This window comes from Chelonoidis abingdonii, chromosome 7 (genome assembly GCF_003597395.2).
Source record: "Chelonoidis abingdonii isolate Lonesome George chromosome 7, CheloAbing_2.0, whole genome shotgun sequence".
NCBI classification, from domain to species: domain Eukaryota; kingdom Metazoa; phylum Chordata; order Testudines; family Testudinidae; genus Chelonoidis; species Chelonoidis abingdonii.
Window position 1 is genome coordinate 21,100,901 of NC_133775.1, and position 19,399 is coordinate 21,120,299.

General features: G+C 42.3%; 1 protein-coding gene across 3 annotated transcripts; it reads right to left on the reverse strand.

Annotated features, from left to right (window-relative positions):
- Positions 1-1,620: 1,620 nt before the first annotated feature.
- Positions 1,621-19,118, reverse strand: RPE65 (retinoid isomerohydrolase RPE65). 3 transcript variants are annotated; one of them, XM_032771969.2, is made up of 14 exons: positions 19,037-19,118; positions 17,207-17,289; positions 15,927-16,077; positions 14,512-14,619; positions 14,261-14,402; positions 11,463-11,610; positions 11,023-11,104; positions 10,402-10,534; positions 10,143-10,282; positions 8,072-8,201; positions 4,091-4,205; positions 3,898-3,992; positions 3,682-3,793; positions 1,621-2,379 (listed from the first exon to the last, which is right to left on the reverse strand). In XM_032771969.2, exons 1-14 carry the CDS (start codon positions 19,045-19,047, stop codon positions 2,228-2,230), a joined length of 1,602 nt encoding a protein of 533 aa, XP_032627860.1. In that variant the 5' UTR covers positions 19,048-19,118; the 3' UTR covers positions 1,621-2,227. The 3 variants fall into 3 exon arrangements, with proteins under 3 accessions (XP_032627860.1, XP_074923797.1, XP_074923798.1); XM_075067696.1 differs by lacking the exons at positions 1,621-2,379; positions 3,898-3,992 and having other exon boundaries at positions 3,713-3,793; XM_075067697.1 differs by lacking the exons at positions 1,621-2,379; positions 3,682-3,793; positions 3,898-3,992; ... (1 more) ...; positions 8,072-8,201; positions 10,402-10,534 and having other exon boundaries at positions 10,182-10,282.
- Between the last annotated feature and the right edge of the window lie 281 nt (positions 19,119-19,399).

The window sequence follows — 19,399 nt, forward strand, 5'->3', positions numbered from 1 at the left end:
CTCTCCATTTAGCCAGTGCTAGGTGTTCAGTTAGTTAAAGGACATATGGTGAGTCAGTGAATAGGGCACTGACCTGGGAGACAGGAGCCCTGGGTTCTGTTTCCAGCTCTCCTGCCTATGTGGCAAGTCATTTCACCTATCTGTACCTCAGTTTCCTCATCTGGATAGTCATGATAATGATGTACTCCTTTGTGAGGTGCTTTGAGATCTGGCTGCAAAAGTATTATATGATATGACCTAAGTACTGTTAGTAGACCTTCCTCCAGCCCAGGTTGGTGACTGAAAGCTGTTACAATCGGAAGGCTGTTTGGGCTATGTAAAATGAATCAGTGTTGAAAGAGACCTCATAGAAACTAGTCCTGGAATTGGTACTTTTGTCTTCATTCAGTAAAGGTCAAGAATCCATTTGGCAGAGTATCTGAAAACCCTAGATGCAGTCTTTCCTCATGGGATGTGAGGTACCTTAGCAGGCCAATGTGGGGCAACTTAGCTAGCCCCTGGCCTGAGAATTGGATACTTATTCCGCAAATAAATAGAAAAATTCAATTTCCAGTTGTATCAATTTGAAATCATTCACCCGCAGAAATAAGTTTGTTGGAGTAGGAGACAGTGAGGACAAAAACCTTTTCTTTGCATCTTTTGCATGTGCTAAGAAAGCAGGAGCTAAATGCATCTCACACAGGAGTTTTGATAGTGACAAATTACAGTAACAAGTTCTGGGATAACAAAGCTTTAACAGACAATATTACTTCAGCTCAGGGTCTGAGATGATATTCCAGCTTTAATATTACTTTAACATCAAAAGATAAAATTTAAACCAAAAGTTTACATAATGAATAGTAGTCTAGTTATTTAACATAACTGGTTTGTCAGCTCTGGCACAGAATTCCAGAAATTCAGAGTCAAATAATGCCATGTTTTACCCAGAAACTGGCTGGTAGCAGGTCCCTCGGTTATGAACTGTAACAGCTTTATTTTTCACACAGCCTTCTGGATCTTTGCATCAAATACAGATACTAAGCTTAGCTGACTGGGCACATTAATATATTAATTTGGATTTGGAGGCTAGCAGGACTTCTGAGAGTCATAAGAGTACTTTCACCCTGGTAAGCAAGTGCCCAATATTTAACTCCAACCTTTCTTTAAATTAAGATTGGATTTTGATCTTGGTCACTTATGCAAACCTCCTGCCACCTGAAGTATCAGGAAGGTTTTGCTTCCCAAAATTAGGAGAAAAGTGGAGAAAGGTGGGGATTTTCTTTCAGACTGACTGCTATAATACTTGGAAAAGGGACTTGCTCCTTAACTGAAGGGTGTGGGCAGGACATGAACTGTTACTTTGTTGGCTGCATCTTGCAAAATTTCTTTGGAGTGTGTGTGTTATCAATGGAGAAGATGCTGTGTCTCAAAGCCATAGACTTATTGGCTCATAGATGGATCCTAGTTCTCAAAAACAGCCCTAGGAAGAACAGTCGACAACTTGGATGGGTTTATGGTAGCTCCACTCAAAAACACTGTGTTTTAGAAAGCTAATACAGTGAACTGGAATTTAGTCAAATCAATACATTTTTATACAGGATAAAATAGCCTCCTTATAAAGCAGTCATTAGAAGACATTCCTGAGCTTGTTCCACTGATATTTATCGAATGTACAACACACTGAATTTCACATAGTACTGTTTCAAGTGCATCTCTGCCCCCAAAGTTTAACTCTGTAAAGAACCATTATTTTAAGTTTTAAAATGCTCGATGCTGCTCATTTTAAAATCCTGTCAATGATTTTGCAAAGCTAAAAACTCTGATGAGAGAATACTTAAGTGACCATCAAGAAAAGTGAGACACAAGGTGTAATATCTTGTATTGGACCAACTTCTGTTGACAGAGACAAGATTTCAAGCTGCACAGCGCTTTTCTTTAGCTCTGAGACATTCTGAGTACCTTTCCCAGACCTAAAGAGCGCTGTGCAGCTTGAAAACTTGTCTCTTTCACCAACAGAAGATGGTCCAATAAAACATATTACCTAGTCCACTTTCTCTCTCTGAATTCTGGGACCAACACAGCTACAAAATAACAATTCTGCAAACATCAAGAAAAATGAAATTCTCAGGCTTAATGAGTTTTACAAATCAGACAGTGAAGGAACATAGAATATTTCCATTTTGTAACCAGAAATGTACCTTTTCAAAGTCAAAAAAGCAAATTACGATAAGTGCACTGAAGAGAATTGTCACGATCTTTTGAACATTCCATGGAAGGTAACAGGAATATTCATCTCTACTTCAGCCCTTGCAACTTCACTCATATCCTTTGCATTCAGGATCAGTAGATAGGCAGGTTTCTGTCCTGCGCCAGGGTTAACAATCACACTCAGAACGACACCTAGCAAGCAGAAGTAAATATGATTTGTATAAACAAAAAGCACATGGCATTCAAGTAATACACTAGGCTCTGACGTGGGCACCCACTAACCTCCGAGTGGCAAAACCATCAGTTACTTCCAGAATCCTGGCAGAGCACAGCTATTACTAAAACCATGGAGGTATAAAACTGTTATTGAAAGGAAGAGGCTTTTCCTCTTCAGAAAGCATTCTGGATTGTTCCTTGCTTTTCCAATAACCCACTGCTTTTCTGATTTCTGAGGCAGGTTTGCTATAGCATGGCAGCTCCAGCCCAGTTGTATAAGTGCCACAGCGATGCTGAAACATGGGAAACAAGCACCTGGTGCAAAGAAAAAAAAATTCTGATGTGTGGAAAACAGTCACTAAGATAAAAGTGATCAGTGACTCCTGGGGGCAGAGACAGGTGCTGCAGCATCAAAGAACAATGTCGAAACACTTGGAAAAATGACTGTAAAAATGTAAGCACTGAACCAGAGCTGATGTTCTCCTAATTCCGGAAAGCATGCAAGCGTGTGCTTAAGTTCCCTTTAAGTAAATAACAGTTAAGCATATGCATAAGTGCTTTAGTGAATTGAGCACATAAATGGAATCAAAATTTCACCCACTAAGTCAATGTGAGATTTAGCTGTTGACTTCAGTGGGGTCAGGATTTCACCCAATGTCTTTTAACCATATTTTGGGAGACAGGATGATACAGGAAACCATTGAGATAGCTCCTTACCTTTAGTAGTGTTGCTGCTGACACTCAGTATTGGGGCGCAGGAGTACGGCTGCACAGAGCCAGCTTGCATTATGCCTTGTACAAGTGGATGCTTTGCATTCTATGCTTACACAACTACTAAATTCACTCCTCTCCCCCCACATTAAAACAAAAATGACATTTGTTCTTAGGTTTTTATTTTCATAAAACTCTGCTTTTGGAATTGCTTCTAATATTGTAATTCCTGATAGAAATGCTCAAGAGCAGGGACAAATTTACAATACCCTAGAACTCTTGCTTCCTCAGTCTTGGCCTCTGGTCTGTTTTCAGAAAGTCCTCCCAATTGTTTTAGACAGTTCTGCTTCACAGTAATGAAAACAACCCTTGTTTGGGGCACAGTTTGAGTGCCTCAGTGTTGTTATGGCACTTCACTGCTTGATGCCTCTCTTACACTCAGCAATTTATTGACTGTCCATCTAAAGGACTTGGCATTCAAGATAGCTCTGGGTCCCTGGGTCAGTGGATACAAACTTATAAAAGAATCTAATTGAACAAAAGTAAACATAACTTCAAATCATTTACCGTCGTCCTCTTCCAGGGCGTCTGGATGTGAAACAAAGATAGGCTCTGATGGATATGAGTCTGGTTCCTGCCACACCCAAGTCTCTTTCGTTTTAACATTCAGCTTACAAAGCTGCAAAAGGAAGAAAAATCATCTCAGTATGGCTCCTTATTAATTTTGCCTTAAAATAAGATGCTTTAAGTCAAACATGTCCTCATTAGAATATCAATAGTTACCCGGTCTGGAACAAAGTGATTCAATCCAAGGCCATATGCATATGTATAGGGTTTTCCAGCATATTTCTTATAATTGATTTGTGGAAACTCAAAGGCTAGAAAATGAGAGCACACATTTGCTGGGATTAGTGGGTTTTGGATTTAGTAAACTGCTTTTGCTGCCTTTGGCTGAGGTTCAGAATTAACATCTTACCTTGGCGAGCCCCAGAGAAAAGAATCTCTGGTTCCAGCCAGATCGTTTCATCACTGTGCAGAGTTGCAGTTGCTGTTGTGTAGGGCAAGGTGACTAAATTCTTACCCGTGTCGGCCTAGAACAAAGAAGCAACAGCTTTTGAGAAACAAAGGAACTACTACATTCCAAACGCTGTTTATTTTCTGCACTTTTGCACCACACACTATGTTTATTTTCTTTGCACACTTGCAATGCAGTTAGTGACGTACAGTAACTCCTTACTTAACATTGTAGTTATGTTCCTGAAAAATGTGACTTTATGCGAAATGATGTTAAGCGAATCCAATTTCCCCATAAGAATTAATGTAAATAGCTGGGGGGGGTGTTAGGTTCCAGGGAAATTTTTTTGCCAGACAAAAGACATTTTATACATCTACAGTATAACTTTAAACAATTTTAAACAAACCGTTTAATATTGTACATGGCAATGAATGATTGTGAAGCTTGGTTGAGGTGGTGGAGTAAGAGGGTAGGATATTTCCCAAGGAATGCCTTGCTGCCAAATGATGAAATAGCACTCCTTTGAGCCCTCAAGGGTTAATATGCAGTTGTTAATGTAGCCTCACACTCTGCAAGGCAGCATGGACTGAAGCAGGAGGGAGGAAACACAATAGATGCAGGGCAGTAGCTGCAAACATTTCCCTGCAAAAACTGAACGTGACGATGAGCCCATGCTATCCAGCTGGAACACTGGACTCCTCCCTCCTCCTGACAGCACATGCACAGCTGCACGTGCTGACTTTCCAAAGTGCTGGGGTGTGCATGCATGAGAGAGGGAGAGATGTGCATTGCCCCTTTAAGTACACTGACCCCCACTTCAAGTATGTTGCCCTTTAAGCAGATCAGCCAGTTCAGACAGGAAGCAACAGCTTCCCGGAAGCTCCCTCCGTTCTGTCCCGAAGCCCTGTCCCCTCCTCTGCTTTGTGGAGAGAGGGTACAGAGCGGGTGGACAGGAGCAGGGGGACATCCTGATATCAGCACACCGCACCCCCCCCAAGCACCCCAGCAAGCAGGAAGCTCCTGGAGCAGCTCCAAGGCAGAGGACAGGGCAGGAGCAGCATGGCAGCGGGGAGGGATAGCTGAACTGCTGCTGGGCAGCTGCAGAGCCACATATAGTACAGGGAATTTAGGGGAGCTCATGGGGAGGGGGGCCTGCCAGCTCCCCCTGGTTCTAATCCCCACAAAGAGAGGCTGCTCTTCCAGAGAATCCTGCAAGCAGGGGATAAAGCAGGCAGCTGCCAAACGACATTATAAGGGAGCATTGCACAACTTTAAACAAGCTTGTTCACTAATAGATCAGCAACGAAACAACATTAACTGGGACAAAGTTAAGTGAGGAGTTACTGTACAGCAGAATCTTGCTAAGCAGCAAAATTTCTTATTCACCTACACAAAATGGCTGTCTCTTCCTGTTTCTCGGTTAACACTTAACAGCAAGGTGCTTTAATGAGAGCGCATCTCCACAAGACTTCATTAGTTTTACAAAACATATAACTGTATATTTGCCAGCATACTATGAAGTCTCAGGACGTAATTGAAACTACGATTAGTTCCCAAAACAAGTACAACCTGCAGTTCAGTATCTTTGACTTTTCAGTTGGGATTTACTGGCTCATTTTCACAACTCGTGAATTCACATGGGTTTCCCATTGGCTAGTATAAATTTGTGAGGCTCTGCTGCGCTACATCTGATTATGAGCAAAATCAACATTTTGTTTTCCTTAAAAGAATGAAAACAAAGAGAGAAAGCTGGGGCCAAATTTTGTCTCACTTGAAGTCGTCCCGGTTAACATTGTTTGGTTGTTATGTTGCTGATCAATTAGGGAACATGCTCATTTAAAGTTGTGCAATGCTCCACTCTTATGCCCCCTCCTCCCCATAGTGCTTCCAGTCCGCTGGCAGAACCCGCAGATCAGCGCCTTCCCCCCCCCCAGCCCTGCCAACAGCAATCCGCTGGCTTGTGGTGTTTCGGGGACAGAAGGGAAGGGGGAGAAGCGAGGACTCAGCACACAGGCTCCCCCCCCCTCCCCTACCTCCTGAACGCCACAAGCCAGCAGATTGCCCTGGACAGGAGGCAGGGGGGCAGGGAGGGGAAGCTTGCATGCCCAGTCCTTGCTCCCCCTCTCCCTGCTGCCCCCTATACACCGCAAGCCAGCTGATTGCCCTAGGCAGGAGGGAGGAGGAGGAGCAGAGGACTCAGCGCAGGCTCCTCCTCCCTCCCCTGCCTCCTGCCGGCAGAAATCAGCTGGCTTGCGGTGTTTAGAAGGGGGGGGAGGGGGAGGAGCGAGGATGCAGCCTGGGAAGAAGGTGGGGGGAGAAGAAGACGTAGGTCAAGGATGGGGGCTTAGGAGAAGGAGTGAGTGGGTGGGCTGAAGATTGAGGCTCCCCTCCCCTGGTGCTTACAGAGTAGGGGAAGCTGCTGCTGCTGCTGTGCAACATGCTTCTCCTAGCCTACAGCACCTTCAGCCTCCTTGCCTTCCTTATCTCCAGTGCCAGTGGGCTGCGCCTGTGTGGGGTAAGGCATGGGTACCTCCCAACTATAGTACTGTACTGTATGTACAGTATGTTTCTAAACACACAGCATGTACACACTACTCCCCCCAATGTAGTATTAAATTGCTTGTTTAAAATGTATATAATGTCATTTGTCTGGCAAAAAATTTTTCCCCTGGAACCTAACCCCCACCTATTTACCTTAATTCTTATGGGATTGGATTCGCTTAACATCATTTCACTTAAAGTTGTATTTTTCAGGAACATAACTACAATGTTAAGTGAGGAGTTACTGTCCTTAAGTGTGAATCAGGAACCAATGGATTTACATTGGCATGAGATCAGAATCAGGCTGCTGGTCCTTAGGGGAGAGGTTTCACAAAGAGAAGTTAGGTACCCAGTGTTCACTGAAAGGCAATGGAACACAGGGGCCTACTTCTTGAGAATCTTCCCTAAAGTTATCCTGAGGTAATTAAGTGCTGACATATGTACATGTATGTTTTAATTAAATTATATGAAGTGTATGATATATAGTGCCACTGCAATTTACTGCTTTGAGGCCAATTGACTTCACTGGAAGTATTATCCCTGTCTGTTCTCAACACAGTCAGGATTGAGAGCAAAGATTAGTTTTAAAAATCATCTAGAACAATAAGGGTGAAATGTAAGGGCCTCTGCTTTACAAAATCTATGTGGGGTGGGTGGCACAGGAGGAGCAGATGCACAATGGACCTCAGCACTCTGTTAGCCAGGAAAATGATCTCTGCAGCCATAGGTGCTGGACCTTGGTGTGCTGCTGCACCCTTTGGCTTGAAGTGGTTTCCATTATATTCAAGGTTTACAGTTTGGTTAAAAGGCTCGCAGCACCTTCCACTATAAAAATTGTTCCACCACCTATCTTGAGCTACTCTGAAGATAGTGGCTTAGAAGGGTAGCAGTAGGACAAACTTGTCCAGCACAAGCTGCTTGGTGTGTAAATTGAGATGCCACAAACCTTGTGTTGAGGCTGGTCATGTGTCAGAATCCCAACACCAGAGCAGGGGCAGGGAATGGATTTCATCCAGAAATTCACTCCAGCCCTGTCTGCTCTCTGCAAATACTCTAGCAAACAAGATGACTGACAAATTATTCACCCAGCTCCAATCAACATACTACACCTCCTGGAAAACAGCCTATTATGGAAGAACTTCACTTACACCTTACACTTCTCTAACTTGGACAGCAATACATGGGAACTTTCTGTGGGAAAGGCACTGTTAGAAAGTTCTGGGTAGTTTTCTATTTGTATGAAGACAGATTTTTAAGGGTTTTTTCCTTCAAAAGAAAAATAAACTAAGTTAGACTGAAAACAGTCTGCAACAGATTTGCAGGAGCCATGCAGGCTGTAGCATTTCAGAGAATTGAATGCAGTTAAACTTCCAGATGTGCATAGCCTAGTCAAACTTTTACCTTGTCAATGTTTAAAGGAAGGACATATCTGCGAGCTTCGGGCTGAGGAGCTTTTTCTGCATGTTTCTTCACTTCTTCCCAATTGGACCGCAAATTGGCTAAGTACAGATAATTGTAAACAAACTCAAACCTGCACAAAGACATAATCAGAAATAAGAGCCAGAACAATTGTGTGTCATTTTAGAGAGAAAAGTTCAAAATGCACGTGTTCACTCCCATGCCCGCAACAAGTGAACAGCAAGCTCTGTTAGGGCTCCTGACGCAGTGTTCCTTGGGGGGATGTTGCATGTGCATCGCACTGTTCTCTAATGGATGGAATTAAGAACTGTTCAACTGCATGTCACAGGCTCTATACAGTTAGCTGCTTTTGGAGCAGGATAATCCCACTTCTGTACTTGCTGTCACCTTGAAGTTTTGAGTGGCCATAGTGCAGAATCACTGCTGGAAAGTTAAAGTATGCTGACAGATTTATTTCTGTATTTCTATGACTATTGCTTATCATCCTAACAAAATTAATCCAGACTTGTGCCCATTGGACTAGCAGTAGCAGAGGTATTTCAACAATGAATACCATTTACTAAAGCTAACAGTGACCTGAAAGCATTGATAAATCAGTTATAAAAACTTCACAAAATCCTCCGCACACACTAGTAACTGAATATCTGTGTAAACCAAAAGTGATCAGTATGAACATTCTGAAAGAAGATAGTTGAAAATCAGGTCCTGCTTTAAACCCTGACCCTAGAAGCTGATTCCCACAGACAGATCTCATTTCCACTTGTGGGTCAGCTTGGGGGATCAGAGCCTTACTTCATTGCTAATACCTAAGTGTTTCCCCTGCAGGAACTGACGTCAAAAAGTAAGATTTTTCACATATTGTAATGAAACAGTCACATAGCCGCAAATTCTGTCACTTTCAGAAAAATAATATTTTGCTTTTAAAAATTAACATTTTCCCTGAAACCCAGTTATTTTTTAATCTGAACAAAAAAATCAGAGTTTGCCAACTTATTTTCCTTAACCAGATCACAGCATCGCAGTACTTTGAGGAGATGTCACTTCAGCTTTAAAACTAATTATAGTTAGATACTTCCAGGTCAAAATTATTAAGGGCTGGGCTACACTACACAGTTAGGTTACATAAGGCAGCTGGGGCTCCAGACCTCCCTGTCAAGAAGGGGAGAAGACTAAACCTGCCCAGTGAGGATGGGATTCAAACCCATGCGTGCAGAGCACAAGGGATTAGCAGTCCATCATCATAACACTGAGCCACCAAGGTAGCCTTGTCAATTTCATGGCTGGATAAGCTGTGAAATTGACAAGGCTGCCCAGCTTCTGGTGGGGAGCCGGTGAGGGAGCATGGGAGGCCCAAGAAGCAAGGGTAGCTGGACCCCACTTCTTGGGGGCAAGAAGCCTGGGGCAGCTTCCAGCAGAGAACGGGCAGGGGAGAAGTGCCGGCAGCTTTCCTTGCTCCAAATGGGGAACAAGGACCAGGCAGGGGAGCCCTCTAGGAGCCTGGGAGACTGCAGGGCAGCTGAGGTCCTGGCAGGCAGCTGCCAGTGGAGCTGAGAGACTGGGCTCTTAGGTCGGTGGAAATGTTCCTGGTGAGGACGTGCATCACCAACCCAAGAAGGGTAGCGTGGACATGCACTACCAAAGTAATTACTGCAGTGACTGTAAACTGACTTAATAGAGGTTGACTTGCATTTCCAGTGTAGACATACTCTTAGTGTAGTGGTTATCCCTGGTTTCTTAGAAAACAAACTTGCTACTAGATTATCCAGACAAACCAGGTATTTTTTCAGTCACAATGGATTTATAGCTTTGGATGACAAAATCATGCATCCATTCCTGGGATGCAATCCTACTCTGATAGAAGACAATGACAAAAATCTCACTAATGTCAATCACTGAGAGTCAGGCCCCAAATCATAGCAATTAGATACGGGTCGGGAAAGACCCATTAGGTTGCCAATCCCATCTCCTTCTCAGTAGAAGATTTCTCTCAGCACATCTCTAGATTGTATTTACAAATAGCCCTGCCAGCAATCACTTGAGCGCTCTTACACACCCCTTCCAGGTGCAGAGATCCACAATAAGAAATCCATTGTCTTCATAGGTATTAATGTGATGGAAGAGGTTAAAGGCTGAGGTCCTATATTTGATATTGAGGTATTTTCCTTTTTTTTTATCTGCTACATGAAGCCAAACCTGGAAAACAAAGAAGCATTTTGTTTTTGACACATGAGAAGTAGTGAAGGTATATTTAACATGACACAACTTCACATTTAGAAGGCCAGTATGTAACAATGCAATGCAATTTCACTTACCCCCATGGTTTCATTAGACTCAAAGCAATCCATGTAATTGGCTCCCCACAGACTCCAAGAAGAAAGGAATTTGAGCAGGTTAATTTTCACTGGTGTTTCCACAAACACTATATAGTTTGGAGTCAGCCCAAAGCTGTTCAGAAATACGGTTGGAGCTTGTAAGTTTGCTTGTGGTGATTTCTTACAACAGTATGTTTATACACAGAATGGTAGCTTGTCAAATAGTGGCTGCTTCATTTAAAAGTCAGTTTAATGTTATTGGAACATAATCCTCCTGATATCTGCAAATTCTTAATGTTAGCTGTTGTTTACTGCATGCTTAGCAGTTCTGCTTCCCATGTATAAAACAGCAAGAACGTTTGAATAAACCATGTTTAAAAAAAAACAATCAAACGTTGTGCAAACTATATCTGTCCACATCATAGGACAGTTGTACCTTTTGTGTTATTTGCATTGCATAAATGACAGTGGGTTCTCTGCTAGAAACGGCTGTTTTCAAATGTGGCTCAAAGGTATGAAATACAGGTTTCACAGCAAGAAAGTCTCACTTTGCTGCATATAGAACTGGTTTATATATTTCATATATATATGTGCTGTTTACAGAGATGGCCTACAATTTACCTGTGCACATAGGAAGGTTTAAATCTATCGCTGCAAGGAAACTGCACAACCACATCAGACTTATTCATTGGATCTTTCCTGTCTGAAATAAAAATAGTATTTAAATGATTATGGAAGCAGCCCCAGGAATGGCTCAGTAAGCCTATGCTACAAAATGTTAGCTAGGAAAGCTTTTGGCCTTTAACATGAGAAGTATTATTCTCTGAAAATAACATGTACTGTCTTTTTAAAGAACAACATCTGTAAAAAGTTTCTTATAAAAATCTGTAGTTAGATAAGGAAGGGACAGAAAAGAAAAAATCAAATAAAAAAAAATCATCTGAATATTGAAAAACGATGCAACGTACAAAGGTGACAGATTAATTCTACACCAGAAGGGATTTCTACAGCATGAATGTCTGAAGGGCACAGACATTGCTTTTAAGCAATGCATAACTAACCTGCTTGCATTGGAGGGATCCGTACAATATTGTAGGCAATTGCAAAATTTTTTCCAAAGCAGTTGCCAATGTTATAAACCGTCCCATCGTTTTCAATATGGGGGTGAGCAGTTACGCCATTGATTGAAACATATTTACAAAGGTCCACCTGAAGAATGAGAAAGAGAGATGTGACTTGGGGTGAACCATAAGCTTTACCTGGAGGAGGTATATACTTATCATTATGAATGTAATGAAATACTTGGCTTGGGAGTGTCTTGTTATTTTAGCTAAGGAATGTTCTCATTTCACACCTCTAGGTAAATCACCTACAAATATTTAGAGAAATAGCAGCACCAGCATGCACACAACTCCCATTTAAGTAAAGAGGAGCTCTGTATGTAGAACTGTGAGGTCCAAAGGCAAAGAGTTTAAAAATAAAAAACTGCTTTAATGTCTCACGGACAAGCTGTTGAAGATGGTATTCAGGTTAGAGACAGTTCTGCATCCCTCCACTTGGGGGGGTCAGAATCCTTCCCAAAACCTCTAGCTCTGGCCAAAGAAACAGCACACTAGATTCAATTTCTCGGGCTTGACATAGAAATGTGATTTGTACCCTGCTGTAATCCCCCTATGAGCTACTGAAAGGTCTGCTAAATTGGGGATGGGGTGGAGTGGAGTGCCAGAAGAGAGTGAAAATGGAGGTGTGCTCATATTTCCATGCTGCAGTGGTATAAAATGGGTGTAAGGATACCTGATCGTAATGTCTAAGATTAAAGCAGCAACCTTCACCTTAACTCTGTTGCTACTTTCCAGGGTCCACAAAGTCTATATCAGCTCATACACTCAGATTTGCAGGAGGTTGCACAGGAATATTGTTCTTTTGACAGCCATTACAAAAACGAAATATCCTGGCAAAATAGACAGCAAGCCAATAAGCACAACGATGGCTCCACCGGGGGGCCAGAGGCCGGCAGTACAATTGTGTGTCCAGTGAGCATTTTGCCCTGTCACCAGACCACTGGGACTCCATTAGCACATGGCTGCATGGCAGTCACTGGCTCATACTAAGGATTGCTCACTAACTATGTCTTCATTGCCATGCTACTCAAATGAAGTCCTACAGGGAGGATGGCCTTGGGATAAAGGCACTGAACTGGGACATCTAACACAGACTTCCTGTGTGGACAAATCACTGAAGGGAGGACAGTACTTAAGACTCACTGAATTTCATTGGATTTTGAGCACTCAACTCTGAGAATCCTTTGAAAAATGCCAGCTTTAGTCTCTGTGTGCCTCAGTTTCCCATGTCCAAAAAGAGGATAATAGAACAGACCCCGTTTTTTTTATCCCATGAATGTTTTTGACACAAACAAAAAATATTAATTTTTGTCAAAATATCCATGGAAAATCTTTTAAGTTTTTGGTGAAAACTGGAAATCAAAAGATGCTGGCTGCAAATGTGGGTTGTAGTATGCCATGGGAGCTATGCTCCTCATATCCCTATTCTCCTGTGTGGGCTGGAACCTCAAACTGGACTACATCTCCCACAATGCCTCACAGTCTCACTTTTTGGTGAGGAGAAGCTGGGGAACAGGTGAGGAGAAGCTGGGGAACATGGAGTGCCTGGCTATGGTGCATTATGAGAGATGTAGTTCAACTGGGGATCCCAGCCCACAGAAGAAATGGTACCACGAGGGGCAAACTACAACTTCCATGAAACACCACAAGGCTCATTTGTAGGCAAACTCTTTCAGTTTTCAGCTGAAAAATTTAGGTTTTTGGCCAGAATATTTTGACATAAAAATGACATTTTCCATGGAAAGCAGACGCTTTTTTATGAAACATGTAATTTTGTGATGAAAACCCAATTTTCCATTGAAAAACAATTTCAATGGAAAATTTTAAGCCAGCCATAATAATAATAATAATAAAGAGGTGCAGTAAATTCATTGCTATTTGAGGTGCTTAGATAATACAGTCTATAGGTAGTTGGCCAGATCAATAGCAGATGCACCTAGCTTAGGACCCAGTCTTGCAAACATCATTGGCATATTGCTTTCTGCTGTGAATAGGCCCATGGACATCATTGTTATCTGTAGAGTTGGCCTTTCATTTCTCATCAGTCATGGTCATGGATCCCAATCACACTCCTCCCCTGCACAGATATCTACTTTGCACTTGAAGATGCACTTTGGTCATAGTTTGTAAGGCAGAATTTTAATAGAAGCCTTTGATTTCAAGGAAGGAATTAATAAGAGGAGCAGACAAAACTCTTTAAAACAAAGAGCCTATTTCCATCTGCAAGCATGACGTAGGCAGCATGCTGTGAAGAGAACATTGTCCCATTTTCCATGACACCTCAGAACCACTTTAATAAATGATAAAGCTAACTGATATCATTATTAAAACTGCCCATTCCAAGCAATACCTTGGATATTACCCATCTGTAATGTGCTGCTGATAGTCTTCATTTTATTTTTAATTCCTCCACATTTTTAAATTCTTAGTCCTGGTCTACACTGGGGGGCGATCGATATAAGTTACACAACTTCAGCTACGTGAATAAGGTAGCTGAAATCGACGTACTTAGATCGACTTACCATGGTGTCTTCACCACGGTGAGTCAACTGCTGCCGCTCCCCTGTCGACTCTGCTTGTGCCTCTCGCGGCGCTGGAGTAGAGGAGTCGATGGGAGAGGGCTCTGGGGTGGATTTATCATGTCTAGTCTAGACATGATAAATCGATCCCTGCTGGATGGATCGCTGTCCAACGATGCAGCGGGTAGTGTAGACATACCCTAAAGTACAAATATCTACCTGCTTGATTGTCTCCAAAGTCTCTGGGTTAATCTTGGTAATAAAGTTGGTCTCTGTGCAGGCATAGTAATCTTCACCCACTGGGTACACATTAACCAGGGCATTATCAGTGACCTCCACACCTCTGAAGTATGAAAAAAACCTAGGCAAACAAAGTCAACAAATGATCAATGACATCATAGCAGTGGGGCTTTCAAACCATGACATCGAAAACCTGTCACTATCCTACAACATGCAACTTTCTCAGTCACCTGGAAAATATGTTCTTGCATGGATCAGGGTAAGCACAGGTGCCAAATTCAGTTATCACAATTCTTTTCTCAGTCATTGCTCTTACATAAGCATCAGTCCGAATGAACCTAGAAAAAGCCAAGAAATAGAAGGGATGTAATGGGCATGATGACAAAGTGGCTACAGTGTTATATAATGAAACAACAACTAATCCCTAAAATATTTAAATGAAACTCAATATGAAGTTTAAAGAGCTGAGTTTCATAAATATATTTCTGCTATCAAGAGAGTCATGTCACATTTCAAGAGTATGCAACTCCGAAACCTGCTTCTCCCTCTTCCCAAATGTTCAGACATGGGAAACACCTGGGAAGTTGATGACCAGGTAAACTGGAACCCGTCTTAGATGTTGACTTCAAAGGGAATTTTGCCTAAGGCCTGCAGACTTGAGACTTTTCTTAGTGGTTTTTCAGAATGGCATCAGTTATGTCTTCCTTGCAAGCTCAGATGTCCTATTCAGAACTGGACAGAGGTTTTTTCCTTAGAAAGTCTCAACTTTTCATCAAAAAACTGAAACCTGCAAACCGAATTCTTTTTTAAACCAAAAACTTCAGTTTTTAGTTGAATTTTTTTAGTTTTTGGCAGATTTTGCCTGACCAAAACCCACAGAATGTTCAGTTTTTGGTTTTCTCACACATTTCAAGGAAAACAGACACTCGACATTAAAAATGCCTTCTGTTGAAAAACGTTTCAATAGAAAATTTTCAACCAGCCCTAATCATCTTGTATCCTGGACTGATCAGCTTGAACATCAGTCAAGTCTCTGGACCTTCAATATCAAACAAATGCTGATCCTGCCAATTTGAAATAGGTACTTATATATTTTGTCAAATATAAAGTGGCAGTAAATTTTGGGTGCATGCATGGAACCCCTGATTAAGAACTACAACAGTGTTCTACAGTAATGGTCCAAAACTCTGCACTAAGAAGAGGCTAAGCTACAGGGTTTTGACCATTGCTGTAGGACATTGCAACAATTTTCATAAAGGACTTTATTTAACTAAAGGAAGGCAGAGTTGTCTAGTGATTAAAACCTGGGATTGAGAATCTTGAGTCCTAGCTGTGTCACTGACTCACTGTGCAACCTAGAGGAAGTCACTTAACCTCCTTCTTTACCAGTTCTCTCATCTGTAAAATTACCCACTCGGAAAATTCAAGTATTCTGTAATCTTTAAATGGAAAGTGTTGTGTTGGTTCTAAGCATAAACATGATGTTACCATTATTAACAAATTATAATAATCCCAGCATTAGAGATCTTACAATCAGCTAACCCATTCGAAGTCAAGGTGAATCCTGCAGGTGTCAGAGGGCAGAAGGTGGCCCTAACATTTTGTATTTTATCTTTTTATATTTGCTTTGATGTTTTGCACTTACCTGCGATGGTATGTGACATGTCCCTCCTTAAAGTCAAATTTATGAAGAAGCGCTTGGCCATCAAACAAATGATAAAATGGTTCCGAGCCAACTTCAAATAAGCCAGGCCCACATCTAAGCAGACTGCCTGTAAGCCATATGGGAATCCTGCCTATAGGAAAGGTAATCAAGATGTAATTTTGTGAGTGCTAATTCCAAGTGCACCATCCCTCTTTCAATATGAGTTCTCCCTATGTTTATTAATCTCTTCTTTTAACAAGGAACACTGGGCTCTTGCAATCTCTGAGTTCAGTTTTTTTCTTATTCTGCAGACTTAATGTCTAGAATAAACCCAAGTATGGAACTAAATAAATCAGCAAATTGTTATTATGCAAAGGAGCAGATTTTGTTTTTTAACATAGAAGATTTTTTTTAACATCTATTGAATTCCAATCTCCTTCCACCTCCTCTTCAAGTTTTAAAAATGAAAGGAACTTAGAATTTAGTAGACGAGTGAGCTATGGATTTGAATTCTCAATTAGAACTATAATCATCTTCCATTATACAGGATCCCAAGTCACCTTACAAACCTAACTAATCTGATGTACAACTTTATATAGGGATTACTTCATCCACCATGGAAACATAGCCTCCTCTGAGGCGAAACAAAGCAACTCCTTAAGATTGCATAGTAATACCACACAATAGTTCTGGACAAAAGGTGAAGAAGAATACTGCACCCGTGTTAAGATGCTAGAGGAATTTACAGGCAGAATGCCAATTTTAGGAAGAACATTGCTCTCAAAGCTGGAGTTTGACAGCAGAGTTACCATCCCTGTTCTTACAAAAATGCCATGGGACCTTTAATGACCACAAGAGGTCAGGTTTTATGTCTCCAAAAGATGTTACCTGCAGCAATCCAGTACTTCCTAACAGCATACTGGGCCATGTATTATTTCAGTATTGACTCTCAGAAACGAATGTGACCTATGGAACTGTCAGTATTATTTCTTCAGCTGTTAGGTGTTCCCACAGGTCTGTCCTGGTAATGACTCAGCTTGATTAAGAGATCTGATGGGATCACAGCACAGAGTATAAAAGGAATTTGGGCTTGTCCAGCAGCACCTGCTTCCACTACTCTGAGATGTAAAGGCCACTGTACTCCCTGCCCCTGTGACACGTTTAACCCATTTATCTCACAGTGCAGCACCCTGGGATCAGGTGAGCAGCATGCAATGACCCTGGGGAGAAGCGCTGGGTTCCAAGGAAGTGTGAAAGGAAAGCTTTAGAAATGCACAAACCTGTGACATGAGCAGTTACTGGTGCAGCCAATTCCTCCACAGTCTCAAAAAGCTTCTTGTATCCACCAGCTGGGTGCTCAATTCTGAAAGGTTTTAAGAGAGCTTAGATAAGAGCTCTGGAAATGTGTCAGAGTTACAGGGCTTTGTTTCTAAATGGAATAGTTTCTGACTCACACTAACTCTTAACAAAGCTGCCCAATCAGCTTGAGGAGAAGCAGTGGCCCTCAGACGAATGAAGGTTTGAATGGAACTGAGGGGAAGCCTGATGAGCTGCATTAGCTGAATAAAAATAACAGAGAGACTCTGAAGAAAGAGAGTGAGCATCATCATGCGCCTTCACTGCTGGGCATCAGATCTGAACTAATGTTTGTGAATGCCTCAGCCCCCGGTGGCTGCTCTGCAACAGGGCAAAGCCCTAATACTATTGGCAACTGGCAGAGAAACCCTGAGGTCAGGGAAGTAGGCTGTGATTTTAGTGCCAAGAGTCACAAGTTCCATTTCCCAGGCCAACTGTTTGCTGCCAACTGTAATGTGTGTGTCTGGCTAAGAATCATACACTTGATTCTCCTCCTTCCAAGTATAGACTACAATATCCAAGGCACTCTAAATATAGACTATACTCTGCACTGCAGTGCCCCGCCCTCTCATCCAGAGGTGCAGACCATCCTCCTTCCCCGACCTTCCCAGACTGTAACCTCCCTGAACAATTTGCACACCCGCACTAGCATAGATAGAATATACTGCACCCCTAAACACAGACTGAAATTCCTCCCTGACTTTGATACAGCCCGCTCTCTAGGACCTGGTCACCTTCTCTCAGTGCTACTGTAATGTTCCCCCCTCTGTGCTTGATCCACAAAGGATGCAAGTCTGCTACAGCCAATTGCTATAGAGCGTGCCTTGTTAGCACATGTTGTGGAGACTTATGCTTTCAGCTCTGGAGGTCCCCTGTCAGTCCCTGCTTATGACAATTATCACATTGCTCCTTAGAGAGCAGAGTGCTGAATTATTCCCATATACTGCAACTTCTGAAGTGGGTTTCCATTTCTGAGAACATAACAAGCTGCAACAAGATGCTACATGCAATAATCACAGTAGGTAGGTTCAGGTATCTAGTAAATCCAGCAGATCCAGCTGTAGCATGAGGAGGGAGGAGAGAGCCAGACAGTGTAACGCCTTCCCCCCAATACTTCTCATAGGAGGGGAGAGCTGATATCAAGCTTCATATGTCCCCCCACTTCAGCCATGTGAATTTGGGGAAGAAAATCTTCTGGGAGGAGCCAGTCAGTAGGAGCAGAGATAAGCAGCTGTAGCAGGCACCTTCAGAAGCTGGTGACATCATCAGCACTCAACGAATTTCAGTGTGAAAACTCTCCCCTCTGCTGACTGGCTGTTTGCTTCTCCCTTTCCCCGCAGTATCTTCCCTTCAGCCTCCCTCCATGCTCCCCTTCCCGTAGTATCATCTCCCTTCCTTTCTCTGTCTGGTTAGCTAATTCCCTCCCATAAAAACTCCACCAAATAAGTTTAAAAACAAACAAACAAACAATCGTGGTACCAACTTGATATTTGCTTCCTATTACATTGCTTCCTCCGCTCATGTGCTTTATCTCCCTTGCCTTCCTTCTCCCTTCCCCCCGCATGTCTGTGTCCTCTATTTAGACAAAAAGCTATTCAGGGCATGGACAGTCTGCTACTCTGATTGTACAGTCCCGAGCACAAAAAGGGACCCTTCCTGAGAACAGGGGCTCCAGGGGCTATTGTAATACAATTACTACATTAATAATAAGCACCGAGTCTCTAGTCCAGAGAAAACCCTATAGGGATACTCACTGGCTGGACATTTTCTCCCTGATCAAGGATTTGAGCTTTCCAGAGCCAACTGCAGAGTGTGGAAGTCAGAACTGTGTGCTGGGTATTTATTTGAGTGGTAAGTCCTACTGAAGGGAGTAATAGCTTCAAGGAAATCATCCCAGCCAATCAACTTGTACCAGGGAACAGAAGTTGCTTTCACCACTGAAATCCTCCTGACCCTTTATTTATTATTTGTATTGCTGTTCACACAACAAAGTCTTTGGATGTTTTCCAGAGACCTAATTCCTTCCCAAGCAGAAATGGATTACAAAGAAACAAGAAGGGAAAGAGAGTGCATTTGAATCACAGTCTGTAACGTGCTCTGCCCTTCACCACCTCCTC